Source organism: Odocoileus virginianus, chromosome 6 (assembly GCF_023699985.2).
Source record: "Odocoileus virginianus isolate 20LAN1187 ecotype Illinois chromosome 6, Ovbor_1.2, whole genome shotgun sequence".
Taxonomy (NCBI): domain Eukaryota; kingdom Metazoa; phylum Chordata; class Mammalia; order Artiodactyla; family Cervidae; genus Odocoileus; species Odocoileus virginianus.
This window is the reverse complement of record NC_069679.1, coordinates 52,939,735-52,956,088: the sequence shown is the minus strand read 5'-3', so window position 1 is coordinate 52,956,088 and position 16,354 is coordinate 52,939,735. Positions and strand designations below refer to the sequence as shown.

The 16,354-nt window shown below is 38.2% G+C and overlaps 1 protein-coding gene across 2 annotated transcripts; it reads left to right on the top strand.

The window, feature by feature from the left end:
• The first annotated feature begins 1,728 nt into the window (after window positions 1-1,728).
• On the top strand, window positions 1,729-15,026 carry BLOC1S6 (biogenesis of lysosomal organelles complex 1 subunit 6). 2 transcript variants are annotated; one of them, XM_020912847.2, is made up of 5 exons: window positions 1,729-1,925; window positions 6,212-6,353; window positions 11,679-11,766; window positions 13,745-13,831; window positions 14,473-15,026. In XM_020912847.2, exons 1-5 carry the CDS (start codon window positions 1,844-1,846, stop codon window positions 14,590-14,592), a joined length of 519 nt encoding a protein of 172 aa, XP_020768506.1. In that variant the 5' UTR covers window positions 1,729-1,843; the 3' UTR covers window positions 14,593-15,026. The 2 variants fall into 2 exon arrangements, with proteins under 2 accessions (XP_020768506.1, XP_020768507.1); XM_020912848.2 differs by lacking the exon at window positions 1,729-1,925 and adding an exon at window positions 2,017-2,112.
• Window positions 15,027-16,354: the final 1,328 nt, after the last annotated feature.

Sequence of the window (16,354 nt, the reverse complement as noted above, 5' to 3'; positions counted from 1 at the left end):
TCATGTAATTCAGACTTTGGAGATTATAGATACTTGGAATCTGGGGCTGGAGAATCAATACTTCATTCAGTAAATATTCATTTAGAACCTATTTGGTGCTCTGTGAATAAGTTTCTGTTTGGAGTTTGCAATGTGATACAGGAAGTCAACAGAAGCAACTAATACAAGAATGGATTAAGTGCTAAATTGCAGGAGGATGCTTCGTAGTTAGGAAAAGGTTATTAGTGTAATTCCTGAAAGCAAGCTGAAAGCCGAGGAGGAATTGTGAATGATTTTATAGTAGTTTATTGTTTTGGCCAAGCCTTGAAAGATGAGTAAGACTTTGAAAATAATAAAATATTCCAATCATGAAAGGGCATAGTTTTGGTGAGTATGCTCAGATGAAACAAAGGACGTTTGAAAGACAATGCATTACTTTATTATTCCTATTACTTTCCAAATGTTATTATTAACAAATAACCACAAACTTAAGGCAATACAAATTTATGTATTATCTTAGAGTTCTGTAGGTGAGCAGTCCAATACAGATCTCACTGGGGTAAAACTGAGACATGGCTGAGTTCCATTCTAGAGGCTCTAGTGGTGAATCCGCTTCCTTGTATTTTCCAGCTTCTAGAGGTCACCGCAATTTTGGTCAGTAACCCTCATCCTTTACTTTCGAAGCCAACGTTGCATCTCTCTAGTCATTCTTCATAGTCACATCTCCTTTCTAACTTTCTTCTTCCGCCTCCCTTTTCCAGGATTGAAGGCCCCTGTGATACCTCAGATCCACTCAATAACCTCGGGTAATCCATTTTACAGTCTCTGGGACTAGCAACCTTAATTACTCTTTTGTAGTGAAACAACATATTCAGAGGTTCTGGGGATGAAATCTGTGGACATCTTTGGTGAGGGCATGTTCTGCTTACCACAGGTAGTAAGGAGCAACTAATCCCGAGAGGAGAGAAGGCCAAAAGAGGAAGTAGTGTGAATGCACTGATAAGGTAAACGGGGAGCAAGTTTCTGAGGCTTGACATAAATTCTCATTTTTTTTTGAGAACAGATTTGCCTGTTGAATAGAAAATCGTTTGGTCAGGCGATTTGGGGGTGCAACACTAGCAGGCCACTATGACAGTTTAAGTGAGAGGGTCTAAAGTAAGGAGGTAATCATTTTATTGGTCTGAGGCAGCTTTTGCCTGTTTTTCATAAAAATTCATGACATCATCCCATAGGATCTCAGTAAGTGCGGTTTATGGTAATTTGGCTGAATTTGTTCAGTAGATATTAATAGATGCTGCAAGCCAGGTCTTACATCGTTCACCTACAATCAACAAGAGGAGAGATGAATCTTGACAAACTCGTAGTTAGCAAGGCTGAAGAGAGCTAAACGTGAATTTTTAATGCGTTCAAATTGCAGTCCTTAAGATATTTCCTTAATAAGGAGACAAAACTGAGAAGCTGCGACTGGCCTACTGATCAAAGTCCGACTGCTGGCCCAGGCTCAACATACAGCTCACTGGTCTTGGAGACCAACCAAGCCCCTTCCAGACACCGCCTCTTTCATCCCGCCCCCCGACCACCAGAGTCGGGGACTCGAGTCCGTAGGCTGCAGACTCATGTGACTCCCAGTCCCCACCCCATTAGCACTTCAGCTCGAACTCCTAGAAGCGCCGGGGGTGGGGGCGGATAAAAGGGTGTGGGGAAGGCCCGCGGTCACGTGCCCCGAGCCTGCCATCTTCCGCTTTCGTCACTTCCGGGTGCGACCGTCGCTTCTGTCCGGGTGGGCTCTGGACGCATTCGGTGCTTCCTCACTGCGTCTGGCAGTCTGTGCAACTGCCCCTTCCCTGTTCCCAGCGGGAGGGACATGAGTGTCCCTGGGCCGCCTTCCCCGGACGGGGTCCTGGCAGGGCCACCCGAAGGCCTGGAGGCCGGGGACCTGACGCCGGGTATGTGCTATTGGGCGGGGCGGGCGGTCTGACCCAAGTGGGTGGGTCTCCGTGCTGCCCAGCGGGAGTAAGTTGCTTTCAGCAGCTGCTGACCCGAGACTCTGGCCGCGGCGCGGAATGAGGGAACCTTGCCCTGCCGGCCTTCCACCCAGAGGAGGGGACGGGAAACGAGATCTTGCGGGTGGAGGTGGGGTGGGAAAAAATGGCGTTTGGGGTGCTGTTGGTGAGGTTTGAAAGTGAAGCCATTCTGAATTTGCTTATTGACTCCAGCACACTGTTGGCTATTTGTTACAAGTTAGTAGTTGAAGATGGATTTGCCCGGATGATTGGTTTGTTATTCAGAGAGCTGAGGTATCCGGTATTACTGACCACTCATGAAATGCTTGTCTTGCTTGTTGACCTTATTGCATCCCCGTTTCTCCAGCAGTTTTTCTCAACCCGAATTCAAGGAAAGATTTAAACCTGAATGGCCTAAGGCATCTATTGAATGTAATGAATCGACTTGTTCTGCATCCATAATGGTACTATGTATGTGTATGTACCATCCTTGGGAGAACTGAGAAACAGTTTCTGTGGTCTGTGGTTCAGATGAGGAACCCTAGATAAGAAAGGCTGCAGGACTTTGGACGTGCCTTTACTTGTACTTCCTGTACCAGAAATATAGAACTTACCCCGAAATAGTGCTCAGGTCTTTCTTGGTCATGCTTTTCCTCAGTGATCTCCCTCTTCACACCTTTAGAAGTTGCTTCTGTAAATATGACTTCCTTGTATGTAAATGCAGATTGGGTCTCTCTGCTGCTTGCTCCTACGTCTGCTTTCTGGATACTTTAACATGGTCATTTTGCACTAATCTTACCCTACAGTATGTACTTAAATAAAAGTAGATGTCTGATCCTATTAATGGTGCCAAGTCATGATCTCTTGAAACTCTGACATTATTCTTAACTCTTTCCTCCCACCCCTGTCTATTCCAGGGGCTTCTACCCTACAAGTTCCTTCTCCCCTTTGTATTTTGACCCTTTAACAATCACAGTTGTAAGGCTAGTCCACCTCCAGTCTCTTATTCTTCTATCCCATCTATCACACTGTCACATCACTGCCCCAAGATATAGGTCCCATCATGTCATTTACTTGCTTGGAAACCATAAATGGCTTCTTACTAAATTAAGGGCCAAACACATTAGCTTGGCACTCAGGGGTCGTCATTGCCGGCCGCATAGCCTTAGAGCTCACTATGTCTCATGCTCCAGACACCCCAAACGAACCTCTCTTTCCAGAGCAATCCTATGCTTCTTCCTTGACTCATGTTGCATCCCTTTTTCTCCAGTCTTAGAATTCTTCCCCATTTGGAGATAGCCCTTTGTAGGTTGTTGGTGGAAGTGTAAATTAGTGCCCTCTCTTAGGAAGGTAGTTTTCCAATGTCTTGTTAAACAACAGACATTTATTCCTTGAAGTTCTGGAGGCTGTGAAGTCCAAGGTGTAGGTGTGAGCAAAATATGTTCCTGGTGAGGACCCTCTTCATATCTTGCAGATGGCTGCCTTCCACTGTGCCCTCACAGGGTGGAAGGAGAGAGTCCTGGTCTCTCTCCCTCTTATTTTAAGGCCAATAATCCCATTATGGGGGCTCTACACTCATACCCCATCTAAACTTAATTATTTCCCAAAGACTCCCACCTCCAAGTGCCTTTACATTGGAGGTTAGGACGTCAGTGTATACATTTTGGGGGAGGACACAAACATTCAGTCCATAACAGCAGGGAACTGGTTAAACAAAACATGGTAGAGTTGTATTATGTTAAAAACAATGGAGTAAATTCATATATGTTGATACAGATGATACCTGAGATGCATATTTATGAGAAAAGTTACGGTATAAGCAGTATTTCATTTGTGATAAAAACAGGGTTTAAGCATGAGTTTGCAGAGACAATTTCTTGACGGCTATTTAAGAAAATTCCAGTGTGACTCTGTCTGGAGTAAGAGAGCGAGAAGGCATGTTTTTACTTTTCAGGTTATGCCCTCTTCTATTGTATTTTAAGTTTTTTACAATGAGTAACATTTAAAAAGAAAGAAATGAAAATTCTATCCCATTCTTCAAGTTTCAGCTCAAATGCCCACACTTCCTTTAGAATTGTTGCCCAATATCCCTGATGAAAGTAATCTTTCTCTCATCCAAGGGCACCTCTCACATTCTCTGATTCTGCTGTACTGAGCCCTTTCAGGGAAGGGGACTTGCCTAATTTATTGTAACCTCAAAAACTAGTGCATACAGTATATGTGCAGCAAAAGTTTCTTGTCTCCGACAATAAAGTACCTTGAACTTAGGGAATAAATGTGTGTAAAAAGGCAAGTAACTTAGACTCTTCCAAATACTAACCAGAAGTCTGGGTTGGGGGGCAGGGTAGTGTGTGAATTAAAATGTTTATATAGCATAAGGAAGGTGTATTGGTTGTTTTTCCTTACGGTTGAAGTATTTTTATTTGTTTCTGCTTATCTGTGATACTTTCGTTTTCTATACACACACACACACACACACACGTGTGTGTGTGTGTATATATATTTTTTTTAGTTCTCCCACTTTATTGCTACCACCCCCATCTCCCTCCACCCTCATGCACACATGCTCAGTCATGTAACCCCATGGACTGCAGCCCGCCAGGCTCCTCTGTCCATGGACTTTTCCAGGCAAGAATAGTGGAGTGGGTTGCCATTTCCTTCTCCTGTTTTCTATATTTTTTTAAGGAGAGTTACTGCTGTTTGCACAATTTTGTAAAGAAGCCTTTAGCAGTGGCGTGAATTATCAGATATATTTTATTAGGTTCCCATCTGATGGTACAACAATGGCAATATCTGTACATACTTTACTTTTCCCATTACATTTTAATTTCGTTTGTGGAGTGCTTCAGTTTCTAGCTAGCTCTTGTTTTAATATTGCCTTGCAACCTAGGGGAACCAGTTCGTTCATGTGTTTCTCAGGATCCAAATAAAAACCACGCTATTTTATTTTGATCTCTAAAAGCTAATTTTGAATGTATGACAGCATGTTGTTTTTCTCAGTCTTGCCAAAATTTAAATCTGTGGTAAAAACTATACTTGGAAAAGAGCTATAGACAGTGTATTATGGTAAACATATTCTGTATAATGACCTAATTTGATATTACAGATTATTGCCAGATCATGATTAAAGAGAGGTATTTCAGAGTTTAATACTAGTTTTAAAATGCTGTGGACTACAGTTTTAATAATGTGACCATACACTTTTTTTTTTCATTCTAGACCAGTGATTCTAAAGTCTTAGAATTCACTGAACCCTATTTAGAAAATGTTTTGTATTTTTCTTGGTACGAGTAGTGATTGATGGGTATTCATTTAGACATTTTTGAATGCCTAGCACAGTGCTTACACTGTTATTATTAAAAGGAAGAATATGAATAAAATATTTCCTGGCATCATGTCTATATTTACACAGCGCTGATTACTATACACTATTTTCTATGATAAATTAAGGTACTGAATCTCAAGAAAGGAGAAATTCTTAGAAAATCTCTCTCCTGCTGTCTGACAGCTGACAAAACAACTGTCCTTTTACATGTAAGTAATATATCAGGCTCTTCCCTTGTAGTTCAGTCGGTAAAGAATCTGCCTGCAGTGCAGGAGACCCTGGTTCGATCCCTGGGTTGGGAAGATCCCCTGGAGAAGGAAATGGCAACCCACTGCAGTATCCTTGCCTGGAAAATCTCATGGACAGAGGAGCCTGGTGGGCTGCAGCCCATGGGGAAGCAGAGTCAGGCACGACTGAGCGACTAACACTTAACAGTTAATATATCAGGCTGTCTGCAAAATAAATGTTCATCTGTTTGAATCCATCAAATTGAAAAAAAATATTTTTAGGCATTGCCTTTAAAATATGTATAATTTGGAAAAGAATTTCTTGCTTCCATTCAGTGATTATTCCTTCCTTTTAGGCCTCAGACTCCTTTAATAATTCATTGAAAACTCTAAATCCTCTACCCTGAAAAATACATAAACATGGAAATTGCATGTGTTAATGTTCTTTTAATCTAAACATAACCTTGTGCTAGTAACTTAAAAATACTTTTTGAGTGCTCATAGCTTAATTTTTAGAGGCTTCTCAGAAGGTAAAAATAAAAAAAAAGAAGGTAGTTATAGTATCCTATGTGTGTACCCTGAGCTCCACCGCCAGTCTCCTTCCCCCATCCCTGCTACTCTCTTATCCCTGTGTCAATTTAAAAGCTTCCTAAATTTGATTTTTTGCTTGGGGACAGGTTTAAGTGACACTTCTCCAGATGAAGGGTTAATAGAGGACTTGACCATAGAAGACAAAGCTGTGGAACAGCTGGCAGAAGGCTTGCTTTCTCACTACTTGCCAGATCTGCAGAGATCAAAACAAGCTCTCCAGGAACTCACGTGAGCTGATAAAATCCACTGACGCCCTCACCTCTCCTCTGGCATAGTCATAATTTACTGTATAAGTAAAGTATATACTGTATTAGGGATAATGTTTTATAACAATACAATAGAGTATTTCTTTATCTTTTGTGATAGCAAATGGACATGGAGTAATTAAATTACACATATGCTATACTGTAATTTAAATGTGAAAAGTGAGATGAACGCTGCTAGAGTATTTGGTCTCTTCTAAGAAGTATGCCTAAATCTTATCTAGGTGCTGGTTAGTTTTGGTTTCTCACCACTATTTTAGGAAAGTACTGTCTCTTGGGAATGTTGCAAATGGGTTTATACCTATTTCTGAGTAGAGTTGCAAAATTGTCGCCATGAGGGTCACATTTGTTTTCTATTGTTGGTTCACATGAGCTGCCAGAAATTTCTAATTACCCTTTTTTGAGATGACCCATTTCGGTCCTAGTTAATGGAATGGAGCTCTACTAGCTAACGAAAAGATTGGGGAATAAGCTGAGGGAGAAACAGGATAAGGGAGAATGGAGCCCATAGTGTGTGATCAGAGTGTGAACCCAGAATGAGATCAGTATGCAGAAATTACACTCTGACTTTATCAGTTCCCACCCAGAAACAAATAACCTGAGTTTCTAATTCCTCTTGGGTTAGGACCTCTCTGGATTGCCCACACTGGCCTATTATTTCTTTTTTTGTGGTGGTCAACTTTAAACTCGCTATGAACAGCTGCTGCTGCAAGGCTTACTCTTTGAAAACTGATCTCACAGGGCAAAAAGAGAGGAGTAATCAACAACTGTGTCCATTTTGTAAATATTAGTAACTAATGTTACAATCCTTGGGCTTGAAGATGATAAATGAGTACAAAGATGATACTGTGTTCTGTTACATGTGGTACCCTACTGCAGTTAAGGGAGTTTGTAACATTCTTAGTTTTCTGCTAGTTCCAAGTGAGATATTTTTTTATTCCTAGTGTGTGTTATGTCTTGTATTTTAACACCAGTCAGTGTTTGTGGCAGAAAAGTCATAAAGATTTTGTGAGTGAGTTTGGATGATGTATGATAGACTGAAGGAGGGTAAGCAACTCTGCAAGCAAAGCACATCTAGATAACACTTTATGTATAAAAAGCTGGGAATCAAGTAAATGGAAAGTGTAATTGGTGAGGAGATTGGCTGAAATTTAGTGTTTGAATAGCCCCATTTATCTTCTTAGGTAACTGGACAATGATGATGAGGATGATAGTAATTTCAGCTACTATTTATAACAATTGAATATGATAAATAAAGTTAGTAAACTTCTTAAGTGTTAAGGAAAGATAAGCAATCAACATGGCAGCAAATTTGGAAAATTCGGCAGTGGCCACAGGACTGGGAAAAGGTCTGTTTTCATTCCAATCCCAAAGAAAGGCAATGCCAAAGAATGCTCAAACTACTGCACAATTGCACTCATCTCACATGCTAGCAAAGTAATGCTCAAAATTCTCCAAGCCAGGCTTCAATGGTACGTGAACCATGAACTTCCAGATGCTCAAGCTGGATAGAAAAGGCAGAGAAACCAGAGATCAAATTGCCAACATCCGCTGGATCATCGAAAAAGCAAGAGCGATCCAGAAAAACACCTACTTCTAGCTTTATTGACTACGCCAAAGCCTTGGACTGTATAGATCACAACAAACTGTGGAAAATTCTGAGAGATGGAAATACCAGACCACCTGACCGGCCTCCTGAGAAATATGTATGCAGGTCAAGAAGCAACGGGTTAGAACTGGACATGAAACAACAGACTGATTCTGAATTGGAAAAGGAGTACATCAAGGCTGTATATTGTCACCCTGCTTATTTAACTTATATACAGAGTACATCATGAGAAATGCTGGGCTGGATGAATCAAGCTGAATCAAGATTGCTGGGAGAAATATCAATAACCTCAGATATGCAGATGACATCACACTTATGGCAGAAAGCGAAGAACTAAAGAACCTCTTGAAGAAAGTGAAAGAGGAGAGTGAAAAAGCTTGCTTAAAACTCAGCATTCAGAAAACTAAGATCATGGCATCTGGTCCCATCACTTCATGGAAAATAGATGGGGAAACAATGGAAGCAGTGAGAGACTTTATTTTTTTGGGCTTCAAAATCACTGCAGATGATAACTGCAGCCATGAAATTAAAAGATGCTTGCTCCTTGGAAGAAAAACTATGACCAACCTACACAGCATATTAAAAGCATAGACATTACTTTGCCGACAAAGGTCCATCTAGTCAAAGCTATAGGTTTTCCAGTAGTCATGTATAGATGTGAGAGTTGGATTATAAAGAAAGCTGAGCACCGAAGAATTGGTGCTTTTGAACTGTGGTGTTGGAGAAGACTCTTGAGAGTCTCTTGGACTTCAAGGATATCAAACCAGTCAATCCTAAAGGAAATTAGTCCTAAATATTTATTGGAACATTCATTGGAAACTGATGTTGAAGCTGAAACTCCAATACTTTGGCCACTTGATATGAGGAACTAACTCGTTGGAAAAGACCCTGATGCTGGGAAAGATTGAAGGTGGGAGGAGAAGGGGACGACAGAGGATGAGATGGTTGGATGGCATCACCGACTTGATGGACATGAGTTTGAGTAAGCTCCAGGAGTTGGTGATGGACAGGGAATCTTGTGGTGCTGCAGTCCTTGGAGTCTCAAAGAGTTGTACACAACTGAGCTACTGAACTGAACTGAATTGAGCTGAAGCAAACTTCAGAGAAAGAAAAAAGAAATATATGGGTCAAGTTAAGAGCTTTCTAGACTGTCCCATTGATCAGTGTTTCTGTTCTTTCAGTAATACCATGCTATCTTGATTTTTGTAGTTTCTGTAATGAAATTTGAAATTTAGTAATGTAAGTAATATAAGTCTTCCAATTTTATTTTTCTTCTGTATGTCTTGGCTAGTCTGGGTCTTTGGCTTTCCATGTGAATTTTAGAATTAGTTTGTTGGCATCTACAAAATAACTTGCTGGGATTTAGATTGAGATTGCATTGACCCTATGGATCAATTTGGGAAGAATTGATATCTTAGCATGTTGAGTTTTTTATTCCATGTACTTAGAATATCTCTTCCATATTTAGATCTCATTTATTTCTTTCATTAGAATTTAAGTTTTTGCATATAGAGCCTGTATGTGTTTTGTTAGATTTATACCAAAGTATATTTTATCTGACAGGGATTATTGTCAGTGGTATTGATTTTTTATTCTAATTATGCATTGCTGGTGTGTATGAAAGCAGCTGACTTTTGTATATTAACTTCGTATTCTGAAACCTTGCTGTATTCATGTTTTCCTTCCTGGTTTTCTTTTGTTGTTGTTGATTCTTTGGGATTTTCCACATAGGCAATCATGTTTTCTGTGAATAAAGACAGTTTTATTTCTTCCTTTCTAATTGTATACTTTTTATTTCCTTTTCTTGTCTTACTGCACTAGGACTTCCAATACAATGTTGCCTAGGATTACTGAGAGTGGACATCCTTTTGCTCCTGATCTTTAGATGGAAAGTATCTAGTTTCTTAGTAGATGCTGTGGCTATTTTTTTTTTTTTTAAGATATTCTTTATCAAGTTGAGGCAGTTCCTCTCTTCCTAGTTTGATGAGAATGTTTTTAATCATGAATGTGTATTGGACTTTGTCAAATGCTTTTTCTGCATCTGATAAGACCATATGATTTTTCTTCTTTAACCAGTTGATGTGGTGGGTTTCACTGACTGATTTTCAGATGCTGATCCAGCTTTGTGTATTTGGAATAAATCCCACTTTGTTGTGGTATTTAATTCTTTTTTATACATTGCTGGATTTGATTTGTTGATATTTTGTTGAGGATTTTTGCATCTATGTTTGTGAAAGATGATGGTCTATAGTTTTCCTTTCTTGCAATGTCTTTATCTGATTTTGACTTTAGGATAATGCTGGCCTCATAGAATGAATTGGAAAGTGCCTTCTTTGCTTCCATTTCTAAAGGAGAGGGTGGAAGACTGGTATAATTTCCTCCTTAAATATTTGGTAGAAACCATCACGTGAAGTCATCTTTCCTGGTTCTTTCATTTCTGGAAAGTTGGTAATTTTAAGTATAGGGCTACTTAGATTATCTGTTTCTCCTTGTGTGAGTTTTGGTAGTTTGCATCTTTGAAGGAATTAGTCATTTCCATTCTGAGTTATCAAATTTGTGGGCATAAAGCTATCTGTAGTATTCCTTTATTATCCTTTTTAACATCTATGGAATAAGTAGTGATGACTCCCTTTACATAAATTATGTTAGTGATTTGTGTCTTCTTTCTCTTTTTCTTTGTTAGTCTAGCTAGAAGGTTGTCAATTTTATCAGTCTTTTTGGAAGAACTACTTTTGGTTTCTTTTTGTTTTTATGTTTTCCAGTTGTAACACCGTGTTTTCGCTGTCCTACTTGTCTTGATCCCTGACTTGCTGAGTTCTCCTCTCATCCGTTCAGTGTTTCACCCTCCGTTGTCTCCATTCAGAGCTGAAGGGACACTTATGACCTGTGGGGTTTGTGTGCTGAATGAGATGTTATAACTGCCCTTCAGTCTCTCCATTGCTATTTCTTTTTGTCATCATTGTTCTCTATTTGACATAGTTTTGCAAGCACATCATGTCGTACTTTTGTTTGTCTATATTATTCTTCACAGTATTTAATTAAATGACCCCCCCACCTTCCCCAGAGTCACTTATTCCTGTGATACTAGCATTGGTTGATCTGGACAAGAATATCAGAGAAGTTGGTTTCTCTTCCTCAATAGAAAGTTTTGAATCAGATTTTAATGAGAAATCTTAGAAATTACCTGGTATGACCTTCTTACTTTGTAAATGAATTTAGGTCCAGAAAAATGAAATTTCCAAGATCACACAACTGGTTATTATCCCTTGATACTGCATTTTTCCCAGCTCTAATCTAAAAATTCATGACTTCTTTTCCTTTATGGTAATGTTACAATTTTAATATATATAAAACATCAGATTTCTTGGGCAAGATAGTATAAAAAAACTTTTTCAGGGATAGTACAGAAAGTTGCTAGAAATAAGTAATAAAATAATTAAAAATGGTTTGATGTTACTGGAATCTGAAATTGAGGCCAGAATAAAAGACATATTTAGTTATCAGAATGTGGCTTTGGAATATTATTTTGAAAAAGATTATGCTAAACTAAATAAGCATTGGAAAGTCAATAAATTTCCAGCTTAATCTACTTTTAACATTAACCAAGATGAATGTGATTCCTTTTACTGACCATCACTTAGAGTATATAGAGTTTATTTTGGCTGTATGCTTTTGTTTCAGACAGAACCAAGTTGTATTATTAGACACATTGGAACAAGAAATTTCAAAATTTAAAGAATGCCATTCTATGTTGGACATTAATGCTTTGGTAAGTATGATTTGGGGGTTTCCCAGGTGGCTCAATGGCAAAGAATCACCTGCCGATGCAGGAGCCACAGGAGATGTGGGTTCAATCCCTGTGTTGGGAGGATCCATTGGAGGAGGAATTGGCAACCCACTCCAGAATTCTTGCCTGGATAATCCTGTGGCTAGAGGACCTTGATGGGTTACAGTCCATGGGATCGCAAAGAGTCAGCACTTAGTCTCAAGTATGATTTAGTTGACAACAGCTTAGAGACAACTATTTAGAAATAGTTTTATCCTCCCAATTTTGTACTTATGTATGTTTGAGATTTTTTTTCTCTAATTTTTAAAATTTAGAATGTGTTGTTTAACAGGAAACCTTGATTTACTTTATTAGATCTTCTATTGTTTTGAATTGTTAACTTTCAAATGTTAAACTTGTGATAGGAAATTGAACTTGTATATGAAAGTCTGGAATAGATCTGCTCATAAGTAAAAACTAATAAAAGTAAACGTAAGGAATTTTGGGGGTGCTGTTTTTCCCCTTAAGGAAGACCATCTCTCTTTATCAAGTACATGGCTTTTAAAATTAGCATTTGTTTCATTGTATGGCATTTTGTAACGCCATAACAAATTAATACTGAAAGAGACTGTTTGACGGTCCTTGACAGACTCTTTATATCTTTCAATATAAGTGACAACAGTTGAATTTCACCAGAAGGTTTTTAGCTTTTTTTTTTTTTTTTTTTGGTTTTTAGCTTTTTGATGAGAGGAACTGTTACACTTTATTTTAAGAAATGGAGAATTGACAGAAATAAGGAACTTGTGACTACTTTTCTCTTTACCCTGAACATTAGAAATAGTGTAGTTTGCATGATTTTGTGGGATTTCATACATATGTCAAAAAATGGACTTTTCATTGGAAAATGTGATGAATTAATGTTTTCCTTTTGTAACAACCAGAAACTAAGTCCACCTTCTCTAGTGTTAGGCAGTGATGTGTGGTCGTAAATACAAAGTCTTCTAGTCAGTAGTCCCTGATTTGTGAAGGAAGTGGGCAAAACCCACCAACTTTTGTCTTTCCCACTGAGTTCATATAGCAGCAGAGCACATATTTGTTGAATGAATTAAGGATAAATGAAAGAGCCAAGCAGATGTAATGCTCTTGCTTCCATCTGAAGGGGTAGAAACTAAGTCTTCCTCTTTTTTCTTCTCTCAGCCCAAGAGTGGTTTTGATTGTCATGTAAGAATTGATCAATAGAAGGCCAGAGAGAGAAAGAGGGTCTGTAAGCTCGCGAGCTCATCAGACTCTGACTTGACTTGTAGCTACAGTAAGGCTGCTAAGCGCACTACTGACACCTTTCATTTTTGTTACCTGATCTTGTCTCTCTGTTAACCTTGCTTCCTGAGAAAGAAGTGTTTTTTTCTTTCTCTCCTATCTCTGGCTGAAATGGAAAGTCTGTACTTACCATTCATTGGGAAGAAAAGCGTCTTTACAGAGATTGTTCTCCTTGGTCTGACTTCAGAAGCCCAAAGAACGTGACCAAACTTGTCCACAGCCTTCGCAGGGCTCCCTGGCCACAGCTTGGTTTTTCCAGATGGGCAGACTCAACTGTCCTGTGTACCCTGCTCGGCCTTTCCCTTGTAGAGGCAGTACAGAATGTTTTACTTTTCTTGAATGAAACTGGTACCATTGTTGGATAGTTTTACTAAAACTTCAGGATTATACTGCATGTTTTTAAGGCAAAATGTTATTTGTACAGAATATAAATGTCATGTTTAGTAACTTTTTTAATCAATCTGAGCTGAATCCAGTATTCTCAAAATCCCTACTAGTGGTTTAAATTAAATTTCAACTTTTGGAATTAAAATGTGGAGTTAATTAAAGCTTCAAAAGTTTTGACTAATTTAGGAAGAATGAACTATCACTTAGATATTGGTTTATTTATCCATTTTCATATTTCAGTCTAAGCTGACTTTTCATTTTACTTTTCCATCTTAAGTTCACTGAAGCTAAACACTATCATGCCAAGTTGGTGAATATAAGAAAAGAGATGCTGATGCTTCATGAAAAGACATCAAAGTTGAAAGTGAGTTGAAAATTCTTTTACGATCTTTACAGAAGTAGAGGATTGTCTCTTTTTCTTCAGAATTCATTTTCTGACTTTTTATATATTCATATACAATCACATACTTAATTCATGGTACATTAGTTTCTTTTAATACACATTCTTATGAACTCCACTGGGCTTTTCTACTAATAGCTGGGCTAGTGGGCTCACAGTCTCTGAATATGTCACTGTAACTGACATTTAATAGGAGTTTTGAGTAACAAACTTTTTGTATTAAGGAGACTTTAAATTACCCAGAACATTAAAAATTGTGAATAACTATATTGTATACCTAGAACGTATATTGTACAGCAACTATTCGTCAATAAAAATATTGCCCAGGACAAATTTAAAAGTTAAATATGAAATTTATTACTATATAAAAGCACCATTACTTAAATTATTTTTTTAATTTGTAAAGGTTATTTTCCATTATAGTTATTACTAAATATTGGCTACATTCCCCCTGTTGTACAGCACATCTTTGAGCCTGTCTTACACCCAGTAGTTTGTATCTCCCAGTTGCCTCTCCCCATGACCACTAGCACTACTGCTTTTAAACTAGGCCATAACCTATAAGCTTTTTGTTCTCTTGGCTTTTAATTTTTTTTTTTACTTAGAAAAGAGCACTTAAACTGCAGCAGAAGAGACAAAAAGAAGAGTTGGAAAGGGAGCAGCAACGAGAGAAGGAATTTGAAAGAGAAAAGCAGTTAACTGCCAAACCAGCTAAAAGGACGTGAACAGTCAGATGTTTGTATCCTTCCTTTTCCTGTTCATGTTCTGGATTTAAGATGATCCGGTGTAGACTTAATGTTAAGGTAGTGCCTTATACCACTATGTTCTGTTTTGAAATCCTTTTCCAGGAGTGCTGTCTATGTCTCTTCATTTCAGCCATACAAGAAGCTTTTTTTCTAAGTAGAAGACATTGTCACCTGGTTTGGATATTTGTATAATTTTTCAACTTTGTTTTGCTTAATTTTTAAATTCATTATTTTGGCCTTAGGTCATTTATAAACTGAAAAATAGTTTGATTGTTTTAATAGTCTAGATTCTTTAAGTGGTTAAAATTTATTATGCATTGTTTAGCTTCTTAAAAACTGTGGATTTGAAAGTTTCAGTTTCTTATTTTATGAAATGATTTGCCTTTCTGACAATACAATACTAGGTTTTGGCAGTTGCCTTTTCATTGTTTGGTTAAGAAATGCCAACTGTTTAATCACATATGCCACTGGAAAAGAGGTGGTATAAGCCTTTGTGAAGAATGTGATAGAGAAGTATGTACACGGGAAATATTAGCATCTTAGACATAGGATGGGTGAACAAGATGCCATAGAGGTTCCACTGACCATAGACTTTTAGCTGCTTCCTAGCTTTGTTGTTGCTGTTTAGTTCTTATGCAGTTCTTAGGTTCAAAGTAGATTATATCTATTCCTAAAGTTGGGTGAGGGTGGTGTAGCTTGCACACAAATGCACTTAAATATTCATAATTTTTAGTCATCACACTCTGTGAGATACAGTTGTGAAGTTGATAAGATAATGAACTTGACTTCCCAAGTGGAAAGTGTTGCTATTTCCAGCTAGCCTCTGATTTGCTGTGTGGCCTTATGTGTGGTTACTTTTCTGTGCTTTTAAAAAAAATTCTTGAAGTAGAGTTATACATGGCAACTATCCATTTTACAGATAATGACAAAAATGGTAGAAAACTAGTAAACAGCTTCTTCACAAAGGTGGCAGCATGATTCCCTTAGTGTTTTCTAGATCCCCCCCCCGCCCAGTATTAAATGTAGAAATTTATCATGTGAGGGAAATATTATGAAGTTTCATTATTTTAAATTGAGAGTGTATTATTCACTGTTTTAATATTATTTAATATCCAGCTGATGTCCAGTCTCTGTTACACAGAGGCTGTACAGAGTAGGTTACAGATTATGATTAGAATGTTTGTCTCTCATAAACTACATTACATTTGGTGAGCTGGAAGCACTACCTCTGATCACATCCCAGGCTGGGGAAGGCATTTAGATTTATGTTGAGTGCTAAGAACAAGTCTGTTTAAAGATTTTTAAAATTTGTTTGAGCTTTTTCCTTTAGTGAGTGAATTATGATCTCACAGTTCACTTGACTTTGACCTTATGTGTAAGAGTAGAAATATATTTTATTTTTAAAGGCTGTGTGTTACCCTCAAAACACTAGTTAATACTACTGGGGTGGCAGGATCACAAGGGGTGGCAGGATCACAAGGGGTGGCAGGATCACGAGGGGTGGCAGGATCATGAGTACTGGCAGGACAACGTCACCTAAACTGCTGAATGTACTCATTCACAACCTGACAAAATCTGTGCATTGTTTCTTAAGAGTGGTTTGTGGTCCAACTGCAAAGATTATTTGAAATGCTGGTTCTTGGACACCACTCTCAAACTACTGAAGCAAATCTGTTTTTCTTTTCTTTTTTCCTGTTTTTTTAAAAAAGTTTTGTCAAGTGACTCAGATGTACTTTATAAG

Excerpts from the sequence above, each read along its gene's own strand:
- BLOC1S6 (XM_020912847.2), top strand. The coding sequence starts at position 1,844 with ATGAGTGTCCCTGGGCCGCCTTCCCCGGACGGGGTCCTGGCAGGGCCA. Across the intron at positions 6,354-11,678 it reads CAAGCTCTCCAGGAACTCAC|ACAGAACCAAGTTGTATTAT; the intron begins GTGAGCTGATAA and ends CTTTTGTTTCAG. Across the intron at positions 13,832-14,472 it reads AAAAGACATCAAAGTTGAAA|AAAAGAGCACTTAAACTGCA; the intron begins GTGAGTTGAAAA and ends TTTTTTACTTAG.